Source organism: Drosophila persimilis, unplaced genomic scaffold (assembly GCF_003286085.1).
Source record: "Drosophila persimilis strain 14011-0111.01,24,50 unplaced genomic scaffold, DperRS2 tig00000622-arrow-arrow-pilon, whole genome shotgun sequence".
Taxonomy (NCBI): Eukaryota; Metazoa; Arthropoda; class Insecta; order Diptera; family Drosophilidae; genus Drosophila; species Drosophila persimilis.
In genome coordinates this window covers 1601715-1621136 of record NW_020825326.1, presented here as the reverse complement: position 1 = coordinate 1621136, position 19422 = coordinate 1601715, and the positions used below count along the sequence as shown (strand labels likewise).

Genomic DNA, 19422 nt, shown 5'->3' with positions numbered 1-19422 from the left:
ACACAAATGGGCGGAGTATTCTAAGCGCCACAGACCAACTGAGAAGTTGACTTTTTGATTTTGCTGTCTGCTGTCTGCTGTCATTTGGTGACAAATAGGGCCTCATAGACGTGTCTGGAGACCGCAAGCAACACTAATTTGGCGTTTTTCTATCTTATTTAGGATTTCTTTCGGTAGAAAATTTTGCAAAGTCCAATGTCATAACACATATCTTCTAGCAGGTAGAGTATAGTTGTGTCCACCCTGGCCAGGTACAGTTACGAAAAGAGGGACCCCAAAGCGACATCAGAGCTTGGCGTCGTTGTCAGTGACTTTTTTAATCAGAAATAATTCGGTAAATTAAACAACCAGACGGCAGGCGGCAGGCGGCAGGCATTGGAAGGACCAGGTGATATGGATAGGCTTAGATAGGGAGCAATGGTGGCAGCGACGGAGCGTGGCTGGGGCCCAACATATGGGCAAAAACAGGGGGAGAAACGGGAAATCTGTGACTGGTACGTATCGTATGGATTTATGACAGAGAAGAGCAAACACAAACTATGTGAAATCAAATAGAAATTTCATAATTTCGTTTTCCACGAAAACGATGGCACCCACCCGGACAGGACGGGTGGAAGCGACAAAGATTTATGTGGAAGGGGAACAAAAAAACGGAGTGCTGTTAGAGAGCGCTGCTTATCGGCTCGACTTTGTGTGGGATCAGGTAAGCAAAGCGATAAAAGAGCACTCTGCTCTGGCAGTCGACAGGGAACACGCTGCTCCTGCCAAATTTTATCAAAGTTTAAATATTAATTCAGGGATACTCGTATGCGAGTGCGGCTGAAAGGAGAGCTGAAAGGAGGAGGAGGCTTATCGCAAAGGAGATAAAGTTGAGCAAACACTTGAGTGCAATGTTTCATGGAAACGGACAAATGAGGAACAGCTGCAGCTGCAGGTAGTTTGCCTCCAAAGCCCACTCGCCTGCTCCCTTCAATCCAACATCATTTTCACTCACCAGAGGCTCTGCGGCTGTTGTGGCGGCTCCTGCGGCAGATGATGATGGTGTGACGAATCCGTCGCCAATTTGTTGGCTATTCAGTTTTGTAATTTGCCTCCGAAGTGCAGCAATCTGACCGTGGAAAAACGATAGACAGTTGGAAATGTGAGTATGAGAAGTGCTAGGAAGTCGCAAAAGTGCCCACCGCACTTCCAGGCCCTACCTCGCGATCCTTGTCCCCACAGAGCTGGTCCAGCTGTTCCTTTTGGTGTTGCGACTCCGCCAGCAGGTCCAAGGCCGTCTTTGTATCAGTATCCGCGCCGCGGTAGTCCTCGTCGCCTGGTCCGGCAGTGTCGGCCAGCACTTCCTGGGCCAGATTCGTCAGCTGGCCCTTGATGGAGTTGAGGCTGTTGTTCAGCCAAGACATGTCTGCTGCCTGTTTGCTCCTGTACCTTGTGCGAACGTAGCTCTCTCTGTCTGGCCAAAAATATTCCTGGACGTCCTTTCAACAATCAATTTGTTATTTCCTTTTTTTGCGTGGCACAAACTCTGTTTTGCAGCTGATTTTGTTATTGTTTCATTGCGATAGATCAGCGTTGTTATCGATAGTTGTGCAGGCCACACGATGGCCCACTCGATGCTGCGATAGTCTGGCGATAGACATCAGGTCAGATTCTGCCTGCTACATGTGGCGGGCTGGATATTTGGTTCAAAACACACAAATCATAAATCAATTGTTTATATATTTGGTTTGGAACATTCGTCTGTTTCAACGTTTATTTATTTGTAAATTTTGTATCAACACAAAAAAAAGTGAAAGTAAACAGCTTCAAGTGGACTAATGAGTGTGGCATCATATTTACAGCCAAGTTGTTATCCTCCTCCTCCTGCTCTTGCTCCAGGATTCTTTAGAAGGTGCGCGGCTGGGAGCCAAAGCCCAGGCCGACGCCTCGCATAGTGTGTGTGGCTGCACGCGCCATCTCGTACTGTTGCTCCATATTGGAAAACATACGCTGGCGCTGCTCCACATCAGCAGGTACACCAGCTCCCCCTACAGCCGCTGTCGATGTCGCTTCGCCAGCGCCAGCATCTTCGACAGCTGATCCGACAGCGCTGCCGTTGCTAGCATCTCCCAGCTCGCCGTGTTCTCGCCCGTCCGCCACGTCATCTACACTGTTGTTGCCGCCGCCACCGCCGGCATTCTTGATGCCCATCAGCCGCATAAACTTGGAAGCGACCTTTCCGTCCGAGTCCTGCGAGAAGTGCGCGTTGCCCCACTTGTTGGCCGGAGGATCACTCTTCTTTGAGCCCCACAGCAACTTGCGCTTCTGCTGCTGCTCCGCGTACCGATTGGCATTGATGATGCCCGGATTGTAGTAGCTCGGCAGCTGGATGGGCTTCACGGGCGACATGGCCTGGATGGGCGGCATGGTCATAATGGGGGGTATTCCCATCGGTCTGATGGGGGCGTTGGTCACTGGCGGCACGGCCAGGGACATCAGTGAGGGTATATTTGTTGAGTAGTTCGGCGTCGGCAGCAGTCCTCCACCTCCTGTTCCTGTTGCGCCCTGAATGGGGGCCTTTGCTTTCATAGCTGCCACAGCGACTGCTGATCCCGCGGAGGATAGCGGTTTGAGGAGCATCAGTCCAGGTCCAGAGGCACTGCCTGCATTCACAGCACCTTGATTTCCAGCACGGGGCAGCCGCTCCTCGCCGATTGGTTTCTTAGGGCGTCCGCCAGTGCCCCCCGGCTCCAGCGGCGACCTGGAGCGGCTACTGGAGTCGCGTGCCCGGTACTTGCGTGATGACGATGCTGAGGACAGTCCTGTCCCAGATCCTGATGGCTGATGATGGCGGCGGCGGCCGGACGGCGGTGGTGTCCCTGTCGGCGTGCGGGATCTGGAACGCGAGCCTCGGCGCCGTCGACTGCGGTCGTCATAAGAGCGACGCTGAGATTTGTGCGAGGCTGCATTGGCAGACGAGGATGAAGATGAGATGTGTGAGCGTGAGGTGTCGCTGTATCGCTGATCCTTGCTGTGATGCAGATGTCGTCCGCTGATATTTTCACGGCGGTGATCGCCTCTTTCACGATCGCGATCACGGTCACGGTTACCATGGCGATCGTGGTCCTTGTCACGCTCTCGCTCTGGCTCTCGCTCGCGATCCCTGTCCTTGTCCTTGTCCTTGTCCTTGTCCCTGTGGCTTTGCTTAATCTCTTTGGTGCGATTGTGGCGATGGGCGCCCTGAAATGATAACAAAACCATATGATCATAAGAATATCTGCGATTAAGGCTGGGAGCAGAAGCACTTACCTTGCTGTTATCCCTGTCCCTGTCACGTTCCCTGTCCCGGCTGCGGTCGACATCGCGCTTTTCCTTCTCCCTGTTCCGATCTCGGTCGCGCTCCTTTTCCTTTTCCCTCTCTTTCTTTTTCTCTTTTTCCTTTTCTTTCTCCTTCTCCTTTGCGCGCTCCTGGCGTTGTCGCGGCTGGGGCTCCTGCAACAAGAAGAGGAGGCAACCCACCAAGGAAATGTACATACATTAAATAAACGATCTAAAGGCGGAAAATAAATCTAAACTATGGGGGTCGGGTCGGGTCGAGTCGGAGCGGATCGGATCGGATCAGCTGGCGGTGCGTCCTGGCTCCTGACTGGCTTGCACTAGGACCTGCGCTGCAGGCCTAGACGCTGCAGCAGAATTTTCTCAGGGCTTCTCTGACTGGCGACTGACTGGCTAAGAGAGTTAATGGTTCTATTTGCTTTTGATCTTTTTGGTTTTGGGTATACTCACATTCGTGCGGGTCGATCTCTCTCAATCTGAATCTCTTTTCCGCCACCTCGTGCGGTTCAGTGGGTGGTGGGTGGATATGAGGGTATGTTTGTTCGTGTGCGTGTGCGTCAGTGTACGCGTGCGGGTGCGTGCGTGTGTTGGGTGGGATCCAGGAGTTCGATTGACTGGGAACTCAACTCTTGGGGCCCTCGGACCCACGCGTCACACACCCCACAGGACACATGACACAGAACACAGGACACAGGCCACACCACAACTCTAATATCTATGAAACTGTACGGAGCTGTCATCGGTTGGTTCATCGATGCTATCGATCGATGGAATGTGGTGTGTGTGTATGTGTGTGTGTGTGTGTGTGGTCGGGTGTACTCGTTCCGCCGAAGAATCAGTCGTCTGGGTGGGTCGTGCGTACATTTTTGAGATACAATTGATTTTCTTTTTTTCGTCCTTTTTTGTTTTTGTTTTTGTTTTTGTATTGTTTTTGGTCTTTGTCTTTGGTTGGGTTTGGTTTCAGTTTCGGTTTCGTTTTGGTTTACACAATAACAACAATAATGATAATAATAAAATGGTAGATTTTAGTCATTTAAATATTAAGTGGCATTAAAGGTTGTAGACTTATCTACTTATCTGTGTAGACACACACGACACGGTCCACTGTCCACTGCACAGTGCACCAAATACGGACGGACCCTTTCGCATATGGATACCCTTGCAGAGAGTGCAGCCACGCAGCCACGCACAGAGGGGGCACCCCAAATTCCTCATTTAATCAATTCGAGTACTTATTGTATCGGAAAACTACGTCACGAAGCTCCCATAAGAATAATATCATCTTGCTCGTACCATAATAGAATTTTTACTACGACGATCAATCGCAGGATGAGCGGCAAGCCGCTGGTCCGCTGCCAAAAGCCAAATCGAATACATATATAATGTACATATTTACTACATCAACATATGTGTGTACATCGTATGGCCACAATCGATCTGCAAGGGTATGCAAAGCCTTCGGTGCCCCGAAGAATGCCTTGCTTACTGGTTGTTCTTTCAAAAACATTCACGACCGGGCCAGGACAAGAACGAATGGAATGAATGTGAGAGTGCCGTAGATCGTTCGGATCGAAGGCTATAGAGGCAGACGACATACATATGTATAGACAGTTATTTCTATGCGGAGGCGCTACATGAAAATACATTTTCCGAGATGCAGAACTTATCTGGCATTGCCCATCCGTTCCAAACCCATGCATCTATGCATAGCTATGCATCTACACACACATATGTACATATATACATATGTATATGTATAATAAACATTTAGTTTATAAATCGGTTCTTGAAACGTCATCGTTACCTTATCAATGGTGATGCTGTTGTTCGACTGGCGACTGCGACTGATACTCCTGTGATGTTGCTTTCCGCCGGTGGCCACCGTGGACGCTGGCTGCGGCAGTGGCGGTGTACTTTTCCGTCTCCTCGACTTTCCACTGGCGCTGCTGCTGCTACTGCTGCTGCTGCCGCTGCTACTGCTGCCACTGCTACTGCTGCTGCTGCCGCTGCTGCTGCTGCTGCTGCTACTACTGCTGCTGCTAGAGCGTCGGCGCTGACGTTGCCGTTGCCGTTGGTGTTGCTGCTTCTGGCTGCTGCTGTTGTTGCTGCTGCCTTCATTGTTGTTCTTTTTGGCCTTATGCTGATGCTTTAAGGCAGTTGCAGCGGCTTTTGCAGAGGCAGAGGCAGAGGCGGCAGCGGTGACTGCCAAAGCAGCCGATTTCGTTGGTTGCGGTGGTGGTGCCTAGGGGAATTTTTCAACTATTCAGAAACAGCAAATTCGCATTATTTTACTAAAGCACTAGGATACAACTAAGTAGAGAGGTGGACAGTACGGGTGGGTTTTTGGTTGGAGTGTGGAACTGGATGTGGACTATTGCAAAAGGAAATATTTGATAGATCAAGTAATATGTATATGTACTTATGTACACTATTTGTTTCTTTTTTTTTTAGTTCATTTTGGATATTGGTTTTTCACACACACACATACACACATCCACACACACACATGGATGTACACCGCACGCCTCTGACAAAATGTGTACACAATATGAGCCCTGGCGTTCGATTTAAGTGCGTTTTTTCAGCTTCTTCCAGTAATTGCTTATTTATTTATTTACCCGTATTTGATAGCCAGCATCATCTTGGTCATCTTCGCTGCTATAGTTGACAAGAGCCTCCATTATTTGCCGTTTTTTAATTGGCAGAAATTCGGCATCAAAAAATTACTGAATCGCTTGAGGCATAGCCCTGCCAACCTGAGCGAAAGAGGACATTGGGCTATCGATATCAAACAAGCAGCAGTGTGTTTACAGCACTGGCACTTCCAATTTGGAGGAACATTTGAAATTTGAATATTATTGAAATTTTTAATGAAATAAGGAATCACTACTATACACTGTACATCTAGTTGAAAACAAAATAAAAATTATATCCCGCGTAGATCCCGCAGACTTCCGCTGCTCAATCGCTACTACTTATGACTGTGTAATAGCATTCTGTTCTTACTTTAGTCTTTCACCTCATTTCTGTCCACGACTCTGCGGTTTTGGCAGCGGTGGAAAATGTTGTGTGCTTAGATTCAGCATTTCCTCTGTCGGTTCACTGAAAGGTGCTTCCATACTTGCGATTGTCTCCGCTAGGCTCTTGTACTGAATCGAAAAGAGCAAGTTTATAAATAAAAGCGTGAACTTTTTATTGTTAAAAGTTCACCTGCGTTGGCGGCTTCCAGTTGGCCCTGTCTTCAAAAGTCATAGCTTCTGATGTTGGGTGATTTGTATATGGGGGGTAGTGGTGGTGGTTCCATCTCGACGCCGACCTCGGGCTGCACTGCCAACGCCACTGGCCCTGCTGCTGATGCTGCACCTGCTTCTGGTGCGGGTCCTGGATTTGCTCCTGCTGTTGCTGCCGCCATTGATGTAGTCGCTCCTGCTGCCAATAAAAGTGCTGCCAATACCACTGCTGCTGGCGCTGCTGTTGCCACTCGTTGTGGTGCTGCCAGTGCAGCTGCTGCTTCAGCGGCCACTGGTGCCAGTGCCACTGCCAGTTCTGCCAGAGCGGCTGATGGTGATACGTGTTATACACTGGATGGTAGGGCATTGTTATCTGCACGGGCGGATCGAGAGTGCCCCTGTAGCACCATCCCTCGGCGAGATTGTAGAAATGCTCGTCGTACAGGGCGTACAAGGTCGCCCCGAGCAGCAGCTCCTGCGAGGCCTTCACCGGAAAGTATTCCAAGCTGTTAATCATCTCGATCTGTCTGCTGTTCTCCAGCCAGTTCCAGTTGTGGCCGCAGCCACTGACTACCGGCTCGAAGACGGCGCGCTGCTGAAGCTGCAGTAGTAGTGGCTCCTTCTGCCTGACCATCTTGAGGAGCTCCATCAGCTTTGACTGCTGCCGCTCATCCGGACTCATATGCATACCCGCCACCTGCGCCACCTCCTCCTCCTCCTCCTCCACCATCAGGGGATGCATGGACATGGGCATGGGCTGATGCTGGTCGTACTCAGAATGTGGCTGCTGGTGGGAATGCATTTGGCGATGGATGGAACGCCACTGATCGCTACTGTTGGACGGTCCAGGACCATCACTTTGCCAGTGATGGTTCGATTGATCCTGTGGATTGTAGTGGTCCGGAGGATTCTGGTAAATCTGCTTTGGGTAGCGATGTTGGCGCTCCCGCTCTACCTGATAGATGGGCACTTGTCCCTTGGCATTTGGCGTCCCCAGAGGCGAATGAATGTCCCAGCGATTGGCACAATCCGGCTGCTGCTGGCTCTCCCAGTATGTGGGATATATGTCGTCTGCGCTTTGTTCCTGATGCGGGTAGTAAGTGGTTTCATTCTGAGATTGTGCGGGGCGAGCCATGTCAATTCCCCGCCAGACTATATCGTGGGCATTCTCTGAAGAGTTGTCCTGGCCGTTCTCTATTCTGTTTTGTAGCCCGTTCTCTGTGCCACCCAACGATATATTTATAATGAAATATACGCTCTGGTTTTGGTCCATTATTCGGCTCTGACGCGCTGCCATGGCATTCCTGCGCCGTGCATTCTGGGTCTCGAAGCCAACGGGCTTCAACTCGCATGGGGCGGCGTTGTCTTCTTCCTGGTCGCGTTCCACCTGCAATCCCAAATTGAAGTGGACTTGATTCCGCCATATCTTGACTGATCGGCAGATCTCCCTCTCCACGAGCGCTCCACCACCGCCCCATGTGTGGCCATCTATCAGTAGACCGAAGATCAGCGGCAGCGAGACACTGCTGGATGGAAGAGTATGGGGTCCGTGAATGCGACTGTGTGCGTGTGTTTGTGGTACCTGGCCATGCATACGGCTCTGATTGCCGCTTTTACTGGATAAATGGGGCTCTTGACCATTAGGATCTGCGGTACCAGACGGCGGCACGGGCCTATCGCTGATTAATGTCGATGTGGATGGCTTTGTCTTGGATTGGGGTCTCCCCTTGCCGCCGGCCCCTGCTCTACAGTCGAGCTCTTCAAAGTTGAAGAAGCTGTCCAGGGTCAAGGGCTTGATGCGGTTGTAATAGTAAAGGGCATTCTCTTCACCGAACGATATACGAATGCGCTGGCCACTGTTGAGGCCGGACGCAGACCCAGAGCCAGACCCAGACCCAGACCCGGACCCGGGCTGCCAGCGCTGCAGGACAAAGGGTCGGCTACTGTTCTCCCGCAGCAAATCGGGATGTGTTACACGACGAGCCATTGCCAAGGCTTCGTCATTATCTGCAAAATCGAAGGAAAGGGTCAAAGCAGTTATTTCTGTGTGTGTGTGAGTGTGTATGTGTGTGGGTGTGTGTGGGTGTGGGTGCGCAGGTGTGTGCTAGTATGATAGCCAATCCAATCGGTCTGGTCTGGTCTGATCTGGTCTGGCCTGCCTGTGGCAGCCGCTTGCTGCTTGCTGCTTTTTGCTTAATGCTTAGTTTTGCTCTACTCTGCCTTCATTCCTTTGCAAAGATCTCGGGATCTGGAGCCTTAATTTCGCCAACTCCGCCCGTCAATTCCTGAGCGCAGAACTCGCCCCCACTCGCTCCTTGAAAGCTCGACTGCACTGCTCTTTCCCGTCTGTTGCTTGGCCGTGGCTTGTCTGCGGACAAGCTTTGAACACAAACGACTTTAGGCGCGGCTTGCCAGCACTGATGGAACAAACGAAGAGACTCGGAAAGAGCAAGACCTTCTTCGGTTCGGAGAGAGAAAAACCGAGAACACTTTTCTAAGGCCAAGGCTGCGATCGCAAACTTTTTCGCGCTAACTAACTGCAATCAAATGATGATAGACGGATCGAGGTAGGGTAAAGAATAAAAACAATAGCAGCCTGTTCGACTCGGACTGTTTATGGATCATATTTCATTCCTCGGACAAATGCACTCCCCCAAACACTCCCTCCTATTCAGCGAAATCAGCGGAATTGCCGGGTTTCAGATGAACATGAATATAAATATGAATGAAGGTGGCACATCGCAAGAGTCCGTCTTGGAGTATTTTGTTTACCAGGCTTGACTCTTTGTTTATGCTACTATACTACTCGGTGGCTCGGTTGCTCGTTTGCTCGTTTGCTCTTCGATTCCTGGACCGTCTCTGCCTGTTATTTGATTGCGTTTGGGGGCTGTGTTATACGTACTTACGATTCGGGTTCATCGGACATGTCGGCGTGACGGCGCCCTGCATCGGATGGGGACCAGACATTGGATGATGCAGGATGCTCTTTACTGGTTGCTGGTTGCTAGAAGGTAGACATGATGTTGCTGTGACCGATCGGATATCGGATACAGCTATGCCAGGTGTTGCCAATGTTGTCACGGTACTTTCCGCAAGGTTGGTGGTGCTGGGCACGACTGCTTATGGAATGCTGGTGGAGTCGAGTGGAAACAGTGGAGGCTTAAAACCGGGTGGCAACTGTGGAGCGTTGAAGGTGGAAGGAATCTGTGCATCCTGGAGAACAGGCGGATTTTCTAGAGGATTGCAGCCGTGTGGATGCTGTGCATGGACCTGCGTTGAAGGTGTCAGATATTGAAGCCGGGTGTATGTTTCGGAGGATTGACACCTGCTAGAGGCTGTGAGATAGTGGAACCGAGTCGACGCTGTGTGGATTCAAGCCCGGGCTAATGGTGGCCACGATTCGACGCGTGTCACCGCTCCACTGATCCCTCTCAACGCCGTCGTCCCTTATTCTGGCCGCCTCCGGCTGCCAGCCGTCTGACGCCATCTGTAGGCGCTGGAGATCCCCGCAGGTGTCGGTGGGTGGGAAGGAGTAGATGGAAAACAGATGGCACGGCAAGCAAACCCCACCGCCGAAATCGAAAGCAATCGCATATCTGCTTTGAATTTCGTACTCGTGCACTTTTCCTATACTTGAAAATGTCCCAGCAATAGGAATCAAAGTAGCCGAGGCAAACTAATTCTGTTAAATACATCCATACGTAAGTTTTTATTATTATTATTATTATATAAAGCTAATAAATAGTTAAAATTAGGTATTAACAAGGTATGGTATTATTATACACTTAAGTAAGTACTTATGTACTTATATACATACATACATACATACATACATACATACATATGTACAAAGTTGGTTTTATACGTTATTATATGTTGTGGAGGAATTATTATCTAATATACTAATTGTGTATATGTATGTATGTATATACATATATGTACAGGGATATTTGTTTATGAGGTTATATGTAGTGAATGATTTTGGATTGAACTAGGTAGTTGAGGACTATTTTTGCGTTAATCAGCCAGGCTCCGTTTTTCACATTCACAAAACTTTTCCGATTTACTTTTGAAATCACATAAATTGGGGCTCTCTTTTTCCCATTCCGCAAGATTTCTTCGTTTTCAAAACGAAAACATTTTCGTTGACGAAATGAAAAGTAAACGGCTTTTTATACAACAAAACGAACCTTAATTGCAAAAGGAAAAAAATAGATGACTTATTGATGCATTAACATAAACTTGATACCTATATCAGGGTAATTTAACTTGTGCTTTCTTTATAAATAATTTTATTTTAACCCAACCTAAAATTTGGCTCGGAAAAAATTGGCCACAGCAACAACAAATTTCGTTTTGGTGTAAGCAGCTGACGCATTCCGATTTGGTTATCGGAACGTTGGCAATTAATAAATTTTTGCGTATAACAGCACAAATGTGCATGTAACAGCTCAGACTGTGCTTGTAACAGGTGCTTAACAGAACATCTGGGTGAGCACAGCTGTTTCCCGCCCAATTTAATTCGGACTTCAAAATGTAACATATCGATAAAAAAAATATTTGAAAAATGGAACACCTTAAAACGAAAACGAAACGTTTTGGCTGAAAACGTAATCCGCAAAAGTAAATGAAAAACGGAGCCTGCCTGATTGTTGCTAGGGTTGGAGATGTATTGCATGGGGTCGGTGTTATGGAATATTGAGGATCTTTGAAGAGAGAGGGCGGGGCATGTGTATAGTATGTGTCTTATGTCTATGGTTGGATGTTTTATCCATGTAGTGGGCATTGGTGAATCTTGTGTGCCCTAGTCTCAGTCTGTTTAGCATGACTTGGTGTCTTCTGTTAAGGTTGTTTATGTTTTTGGGGGAGGATGAGTGGAAGATAGATTGATAACTTGATGGTACCAGGGGGAAGTCTTGGTGAGGAGGTCTGTTTGTTTCCATAGGAGGATTTTCTTAAGGAATAGTGATATGTCGTTAGAATTATGATTGGGGGTATACATACATATGTACATGTACATGTATGTATATGAGGGTTTGTTTGGAGGTAGTTTTCGTTCCCTTTTATGTCAATTTGGTGTTTGGTTAGTTGTTAGTTGTTGTTAGTTTGGTGACGAGGAATTGTTGGGATTGGGATCCAAAATCCAAACATTTATTGAAAATTTGATATCAGAGAGGATATCGTTGGATTCGTCCAAAAACGCACTAAACGCACTAAACGCACTAAACGCATAAAGCGATTTCACGTTTTCTTGGTTTCGCGAAACGGTCTCACTGCCAAAGTGAAGCGCCAATTCGTGGGCTCCGCATATATTTTTGAAGAACTGCGTAATATCTATAAACAATAGACAGCAGCACTGCTGCATCGGTGTGTACGATGTCCGAAGATAGCGACTATTTGCTTGCCCTCCGTCTAAGCTATGAACTGAACGGAGGGGACGCCACACAACATCAGAGTCAGCGGGTAAGTTTCGGCACAAAAAATCATTTACCAGAACTTCCTGAATACTCCCATTTGTACATGTGTGCTTAGGACTCCCAGCCATCAAAATCGGAAGCATCGGAAGAAGCTGACTATTTGTTGGCTGTCAAGCTTCAGTCCGAGGAACAAAATGAGGCCGCCGATGGCGACCTGGACGGCAGCATCCAGTTTGTTTATCCATCAAAAAAGGACGTAAAGGTTAGTAGCACTTCTTCAACGAGTTTCAATGTAAACAAGCATTTGAACCACCCTTAGAATACGTTGCCCAAGAGCTCGCCAAAGCCTAAGCCAGGCCGAACAAGTGCTGTGAGCAGAGCTGAGGACTACCTGAATCAGACCAGCAATCTGGTACATGACGACTGGGAGATTCTGGATCCCACGCCCAACATCTTCTCCATGTTCGTGCGCTTTGACGAAAAGTTCTTTCAGAGGCGTTTGGGCGCCGTCGTCCTGGAGTGGAGCAAACGCATGTACTCGTGTGCTGGGATTTGCTATCTTCGCAGCAACAGATACACCAAGGAGATTACAATCCGGCTAAGCGAGCCGCTTCTCAAGCTACGTCCTCGCAAGGACCTCGTAGAAACTCTTCTGGTGAGTCCCTTGCCTCCCCACGAACAAGTCTCCATGTTTTCCAACCACTCATCTCTTTTTCTGTGCAGCATGAAATGATCCATGCTTATTGCTTTATACAGAACATACGCGAGGGCAACGGCGGCCATGGTCCGAATTTCAAAAGAATCATGACTACCATAAACCAGGTGGCCGGGACTAACATCACCGTCTATCATACCTTTCACGATGAGGTGGAAATGTATAAGACTCACGTCTGGCGCTGCACGGGCATCTGTCAGAACCGTCATCCTTTCCGCGGCTGGGTTAAACGCACCTCGAACCGCCCCCCAGGCCCCAATGATCAGTGGTGGGAGAAGCACACGCGCGATTGCGGCGGAACCTTTATGAAAGTTAGCGAGCCGGAAAAATCCAAGCCGCAGAAGCCGTTGCGCAAGCCGAATGCCAAAAAGACTCCGTCTCTCAGTGGGGATATACGCAAGTATATCGTCAATCCGCCCGCCAAGAAGCAGGCCATCGACTCAAACGTAGCCAATGGGCTGCTATCCAACTTGGTCGGCTCCGTTCCGCCCACCTCGTACCCGGGACAGTCTCGCAATCCATTTGCCATGCCCACCAGCAGCAAGCCGCCGACCAAGTCCAATGTCGTGGGCATGACAGATCTTAACAAGAGCGGCGACCAGAAGGAAAACAAAGCTAAAACAGCCAAAGAAAACCTCCATACTGGCGAAGGCCACACTTTGTCCGGGTCCACAGCTGCGGGAGGCTCCACTACTAGAAATTCCGACTTCGTGCGTAATGTTTGGCAGAAGCGCTTTGAGAATAACCCAACTAAAGAGGCGCAGGAAGAGACCGAGAAAAGCACTGGAAAGCGTCCCCATAGCTACGTTGATGATAGTCCTAATCTGTCCTGGGAGGCCTATGATGAGGACGTTTTGATTGCAGATGATATTACGCCCACAGTTTTGATCCTGAGCAGCGATGACGAAAGCGACAATGATAACGAGGAAAAGAAGAAGACTGAAAACGAATACGTCAAGAACTCAACTTTATTTTCAAGTGGAATAAGCAGTCAGGAGAGGACGCGCAAGATCAAGGAAGAGGTAATGTTCGACGAGTCCCAGGATTTTAGCGAAGATGATATCGTTCTTATTGACGATGAGTACGATGACGAGCAGAACCTTGATAGCAGTCTTATAGCGGCCACTGAGTTGGCCGACCAGTCCGTCATAGACGACTTGTTCGGGGTGGATACCCTGCTGGCAGAGTTCCAGCTGGAGAACGATGTCGTGCCGACTGGGTCGCGGGTCACGAAAGATTTAAACAACGATATTGTCATATGCCCCATCTGCTTTGGCAGAATTAAACGTTCGCAACTGTCGAATCATTTTGAAGGGTGCTTCATCACCAACAAAGTGGAGCCGCCCTCCTTCAAGCATAAGCTGCCCAAGACTAACAGCACGATGAACGCCCAGAGGCCATCGACAGCTATGACTTCAGGAAAAGGAAAACGCTCAGCCACAGGGGGTAAACGAGCCTCCTCAAAGCAAGTATTGCGGAACGCTGGCTATACCGAGGAGGAGATAGCCCCGCTGAACTTGAGCAGCTCTAGTGATTCGGCCCAGAACGGGACAAGCGAGGAGGAAATGACACCGCGCCAGATGCGTCAGCGGAATCTCTTTAAAAAGACTATTACATGCCCCAAGTGCGGCCTGGAATACCTCGGCCACCAGATGGAGGCCCATCGCGTCCTCTGCGCCAGCAAGCGCCGCCGCTAATATACTTTGTTACCTAATAATATTCCATATATCTAATCTAATATTTCCACAAATCATACATTGAATGTTATGCTCCTTATTTAATTGGAACACATTTTTTTTTTCGTTTTCTCCCTACGTTAAATAAATGAACAAAAGCATTAAGAGTTGTTAAAAGAGTCGTCCAAAGTAGCGAAGGTTGGGTCGGTTTTCGTAGCGGTTTGCCAGTCCCGGCCAATGTACTACGAACATGTCCACAATCGGCAGCAGGAGACGCCCGCTCAGCGAGAGCGTCTCCACCCGGCAGAAGCTTTCCACGAACACGATCCGGCTTTTGGGGGGCAGGCGGCCAAGTAGACGCCACATGTATGCAGCATAGCAGTATGGCACACATGTGCCGGGACCATTGCAGAGCACCAGCTGCGGGCGGTCCCGCCAGACGAGCCAACAACTCCAGATCAGGGCGTACAAGATGGTGAACACGCTGCTCAGCCAGCTTTGGCCTACGCTGCGACTTCGTGGCACCCGGAAAATGCTCTCAGCGCCAGAATGCCCCAGAGCGGCTTGCAGTTGCCGATCTGAGTTCTCATCGTTGTTGGCAGCAATGAAGCGAATCGGCTGGTACTCGTCACTGTCTCTCCGGTGGAGGAGGGCCTTGGTGATCTTGCACATCTCGGCCGTGTGGCCCCCAGAGCCAAGTATCACATATGTGGGATAGGCGGCTTCTTGAGTAGACATAATCTTGTCGAGAATTCAAAGCCCTGCAAATACGCCGAATGTCTCTATCTGTATGGTCACACTGTTCCTTGATACCGCAGTGCATTTCTATCGATCAGGAAATTTAAATAATGGAAATTTCCCATTAGGTGAAGCAAAAGTATTCAAAATTCGCGATATGCCTTTTATTTAATTTACACTACACTAAAATTGTATTGTAAATAAGAAAACACCAATAAAATAATATTTGACTACCGTAATAATCGCAACTATCGATAGTTGAATCACTTCTCAGCCAGGTGTTTTCAAACCGAACCGCTAAAGTTTGAGAGAAATAAATGTTTATTAATGAACAAAAGAGGTAAGCTTAAAATATACAATCAATAATATATGTACAAGAAATATACAAGCAATTGTGCATTATAATCAATGAAGGAGCGCACATACTGCAATCGATAACGGATTGAGTGAGAAAAAAAGAACCAGCTGGTTCTCTTTCAAAGTGCTGGAAAAAGTAGGCGCCGCGCCATTTGTTTCTGTTTTTAGTTTTTAGCAGACAAAATGAGCGACAAGGCCACTGCACATATGTCGACAGATGCGCGTAATGCACTCATTACCGATCATCTGCAGAAACTAATCAAGAGTGTGGCAGGCCCCAATGTAAGTCTGAAGCATCGTCGCCTGTCATCTACAAATAACAATAGCATCTTTTCCGTGGTCAGATCACTCCAAAGCAGCAGCGGCATCTGGAGCAGATTGCCAGGAAACATATACGCCACCCTAACTTCTTAAGCACGAAAAGTCATGAAGTAACGCAGACGCTCAACGCGTTGGTGGACCGTTTCCAGCAGGAAAACATGGCCCCCTTTGGGCAGGCTATCAAGGAGCTGAGCACAAAACTAGTCGAGGATCCCGCCTGGCAGGATCACGACCAGACGGACGTGCAGTGGTCTTTGCTTGACTTTCTGCTCAGCATGACCAACGCGCCCATACAAAATGTGCGAAGGAACCGCCAACAGATGGACCAGTGCCGCCTCTCGGCACTTGCCGCCGTTGAGGCCTCAACCTACCAGGCCGTCGTGCCCAACATAGTCGAGGCGGACACCGATTGGGTGAGCCTGCTCAGCGAGGATTTCCTGGAGGGGCCAACGCCTGGGGATAGCTCGGACACTCAGGAGGTAAGACCCAGCTACAGTGTCCAATGATAAATCCACTTGAAGTAGTTTTTCCCGTTCAGGAACAGTCCGAGGAAAGCGATGCGCATGAGATTAGTGGCTCCGTTTGCCCAGAGGATTTGAAGACCACGCTGAAGCCAAAGGACATGGCCAATGTCTATAAGAATGCCATGAATAATGTCAATCCCTGTGTTGAAAAAACATACGTGCCAGAACTGGCGAGATCCGGCAAATCCGGCAGATCCTTCCAAATAAACGCACCCATCAATCTCGCTCTGGTATCCCCAATTGAGATCAGGAGCAGAAACTTTGTCCCGCTGCCGCCACTTCAGCCGCCCCAGCTTTTCACACAGCACACCCAGAGCGTGCGCGACGAGAACGTGCTTCCGCAGCTGATCCACTCTCATTGGTGGCGCCACGACATCCAGATCCATACCAAGCCCCCTGACAGCGATCCTCTGTCCAACTTTGCCATCAGCTACCCGCAGTTCCTCAACAAGTACTCCTTGGGTCTCGTCCACTATCCGCTGCCCAACACCACCACGGAGCGCTGTCTGATCCGCGAGATCCTGTTCATGTTTGTTAGTCCCGTCAGCTGTTGCTTCTTTGTGGTGGATGAGGAGCGACGCATCCATGTGCGCCAGAATGTGAGCATCTGCAGTGTAACAGCGGTAAGGGCATCTCCTGCCGTCCCTCTTCCTCAATCACCGCTCTCTTTCTCTGTGCATGTAGGAGGGCCTGAAAGGTACGTTGGAAGCGGAGTTGGTCCCTGCCCTGGAGGACATGATGCAGCTGCGTCAGACAGTAGACAAGCTGACGCTGCGCCAGAACGGGGAGAACATTATCGGTACTCTAGAGTGCTTTGCCAATGGCCTGCGCGATCTGGTGCGCCCAATCAAGAAGGCGCTGCTTGCCTACGAGGAACGCATGCTCAGCGAGGAGCCCGTCTCGCTCATTCACTTCATCCGACACATGAACAAGCACTTTCGTATGCTCCAGCTGCTCCGTTTCGTGTCCAGCAAAGCCGTCCTGCCGTCGGGACCTCCGCATCTGATGTGCGCCTATCTCCTGTCGCAGCTGTACCAACAAACGCAGCTGCATGTGCCGCACCAGAAGCTGGCCATCGCCCTGCTGCTGGTCTCGCTAAATACATACTGCAACATCTTCGATGGCTTGTGGCGTCGGGCCAAACTGGAGGACCGGCAGGCTCAATTCATTGTGGAGCGATGGTGGGGCAATAGTCCTCTTGAGATTATTTTCTGTATATATATATTTTTTCTGCAGGGTACCTGAAGGTGAGGATGCGACCGGTGAGTGGGAAGCGAGAGTCCACATCCGCCAGCGCCGGTTAGAGGAAGAAGAGAGCGAAGAGAACCACCAATTGTTCAAGAAACTGCATAGCTGTCCCTTCTATAGGCTGCTCCTCGAGCATTCTCTCACGTCCATTGAGACCCAAGACCTGCTGGCAAGCGTAAATCTCCTTGGCGACATGCTGGCCACCACCAACGAGAACAATTCCCGCTCCCTCTACGAAGAGCTGCATGCCCAACTCTTCGTCCAGCTGCGCGTCTACGGACGTCCAACGCAGCAGTCGGATGGAGACACACAGATGGCGAATAGTCACACAGGGAAAGAGCAGTCAGAGCAGAAAGCCTTTGAACAAAAGGTTCTGAACAGCGTTGGGACGATAAGGAACCCGGACCTGCTAGCACTGCTCACCCAGCCGATCACGAAGAAGCAGCAGGAACGAGATAAACCGCAGGATCAGCAGCGACGGCAGCCGCCGGTTCAGGCAGTGCAAGTGCTGGAACGACTGGAGAGCGCCACGCGACTGCAGGTGAAGGACGTGATGTCAGAGGCCCTCAGGGAGATACTGCTGCGCCGCCAGTCGCTGGCCAATATGTTTGCGATCAAAGCCATGACCGTTGACCTGCAGCTTGGCGAGAGCGCGCGCTTCCTGCGTCACGTTTTGCTGCTGGAGGCCGACCATCTGCTGCGTCCATACTACACGAGGCTCTTTCGCGATATCGAGGCGGGTCTGAGCTGGGCTCAGGTCTCGGTGCTGAACATGGAGCTGTACGAGCTTCTAATGCCCCAATATGCGCAAATGGCTGGACGCGCTTCGGTCAGGATCGTCTCCCAGGTGCGCTCCACCTCCACCAAGGTGTACGAGGCTGTGGAGGCCATTGAGCTGGTGTTCGATTTTTTTGAGCACGTGCAGAGGATCGTGACGCCGTCAAACTTGCAGACGTACAATGCGGTCTGGCGCCTGATGCTCAAAGTCAAGTGGGCCGCCTGGAAGCTGGAGAATATGGTCTTCATTAGGCGTCCGCACAGGGACATGTATAAGCCGCTGGACATGCTAGGCCTCACCGTTCGCCGACTGGAGATCCTGCGGTTCTGGCTCATGTATCTGATCAACAGTCTGCACACCCACATTATGCAGGTCGTGAGCCACCAGTTCGAGCCACAGATTGCCAAGTGCCACAACATCCGGGAGCTGAGCTCTCTGCACGAGCAGTATATGCTGCTGCTGTCCAGTCACTGCCTGCTCACCGAGGAAACGGCTGCCTTTCGCATTGCCCTCGAGCAGCTCTTCCATGTGGTGTTTGTTCTGGACTTGGAATGGACCAGTTGCTCCAGCTACCTGGTCGACTCCCATCCACTCGCCCTGGATGTGTCCTCCGATGATGACGAAGACAACCCCAAGTGCCTGCAGTACTTGGCTCTCAACCAGGTAGTGGAAATTGAGATGACATACATACGTTGCCATCAAACGCTGGCCGAGATTCTCAATAATTTGGTCTACAAGCATGATCATCATTTCCGTGAGTGACTGAATGAGCGAGCGACGGTTGAATGGTTCTAAGGTTTTGTTTTGTTTCTCTCCACTCCATCTTTCAGTTACAGCGTTGGAGTCGGCCATCAACACAAGTGTACCCTACTGATGGAATCCTCTTACAGACGGAAGGATTGGCCTTCATCGCAGGATATCTGATGGCCAGGTCGGGCCAGGAGAATCGAATCTCAAGGAATCCCATTCACTTTGAACTCAAACCAATTGTTGTAACTTTTAAAGAACTTAAAAACTGATTACAAGGGTTGATTGGGAATCATTATGGGATTCGAGGGAAGCCTGTGCATTGATCGGTTAAAGATGCGATGCGAAACGGTTGG

General features: G+C 49.7%; 5 protein-coding genes across 6 annotated transcripts in view; 2 read left to right on the top strand and 3 right to left on the bottom strand.

The window, feature by feature from the left end:
• Positions 1-1518, bottom strand: part of LOC6600182 (myosin heavy chain, cardiac muscle isoform) — a 32179-nt gene extending 30661 nt beyond the window's left edge. Inside the window, exons 1-2 of the mRNA XM_026990913.1 lie at positions 1200-1518; positions 995-1108 (exon numbers count right to left, since the gene is read on the bottom strand). Coding sequence (XP_026846714.1) covers positions 995-1108; positions 1200-1403 — 318 coding nt within the window. The 5' untranslated portion in view covers positions 1404-1518. The remainder of the gene's footprint in view (positions 1-994; positions 1109-1199) is intronic.
• Positions 1519-1719: 201 nt separating this feature from the next.
• LOC6600211 (arginine/serine-rich coiled-coil protein 2) lies at positions 1720-6045 on the bottom strand. Its single transcript, XM_026990912.1, is given in 6 exon segments — positions 1720-3219; positions 3289-3471; positions 5120-5305; positions 5384-5468; positions 5471-5574; positions 5934-6045. Coding segments are annotated over 6 exon segments (1956 nt in total). The 5' UTR covers positions 5997-6045; the 3' UTR covers positions 1720-1884.
• Positions 6046-11802: 5757 nt separating this feature from the next.
• On the top strand, positions 11803-14518 carry LOC6600209. 2 transcript variants are annotated; one of them, XM_026990853.1, is made up of 4 exons: positions 11803-12008; positions 12078-12224; positions 12282-12617; positions 12719-14518. In XM_026990853.1, the coding sequence occupies exons 1-4, from the start codon at positions 11922-11924 to the stop codon at positions 14372-14374; spliced, it is 2226 nt and encodes a 741-aa protein (XP_026846654.1). In that variant the 5' UTR covers positions 11803-11921; the 3' UTR covers positions 14375-14518. The 2 variants fall into 2 exon arrangements, with proteins under 2 accessions (XP_026846654.1, XP_002025309.1); XM_002025273.2 differs by having other exon boundaries at positions 12686-14518.
• On the bottom strand, positions 14435-15179 carry LOC6600208 (UDP-N-acetylglucosamine transferase subunit ALG14 homolog). The gene has a single exon (XM_002025272.2). It carries the CDS (start codon positions 15089-15091, stop codon positions 14525-14527), a length of 567 nt encoding a protein of 188 aa, XP_002025308.1. The 5' UTR covers positions 15092-15179; the 3' UTR covers positions 14435-14524.
• A 403-nt stretch (positions 15180-15582) lies between these two features.
• Positions 15583-19344, top strand: LOC6600207. The gene is made up of 6 exons (XM_002025271.2): positions 15583-15730; positions 15793-16248; positions 16308-16916; positions 16978-17474; positions 17530-19073; positions 19150-19344. The coding sequence occupies exons 1-6, from the start codon at positions 15632-15634 to the stop codon at positions 19191-19193; spliced, it is 3249 nt and encodes a 1082-aa protein (XP_002025307.1). The 5' UTR covers positions 15583-15631; the 3' UTR covers positions 19194-19344.
• Positions 19345-19422: the final 78 nt, after the last annotated feature.

Bases quoted from the DNA above. Each gene is read 5' to 3' on its own strand.
- LOC6600209 (XM_002025273.2), top strand. From the start codon at position 11,922: ATGTCCGAAGATAGCGACTATTTGCTTGCCCTCCGTCTAAGCTATGAA. The intron at 12,009-12,077 runs GTAAGTTTCGGC...ATGTGTGCTTAG, and splicing joins CACAACATCAGAGTCAGCGG to GACTCCCAGCCATCAAAATC. The intron at 12,618-12,685 runs GTGAGTCCCTTG...TTTTCTGTGCAG, and splicing joins ACCTCGTAGAAACTCTTCTG to CATGAAATGATCCATGCTTA.
- LOC6600208 (XM_002025272.2), bottom strand. From the start codon at position 15,091: ATGTCTACTCAAGAAGCCGCCTATCCCACATATGTGATACTTGGCTCT.
- LOC6600207 (XM_002025271.2), top strand. From the start codon at position 15,632: ATGAGCGACAAGGCCACTGCACATATGTCGACAGATGCGCGTAATGCA. The intron at 16,917-16,977 runs GTAAGGGCATCT...CTGTGCATGTAG, and splicing joins GCATCTGCAGTGTAACAGCG to GAGGGCCTGAAAGGTACGTT. The intron at 19,074-19,149 runs GTGAGTGACTGA...TCCATCTTTCAG, and splicing joins CAAGCATGATCATCATTTCC to TTACAGCGTTGGAGTCGGCC.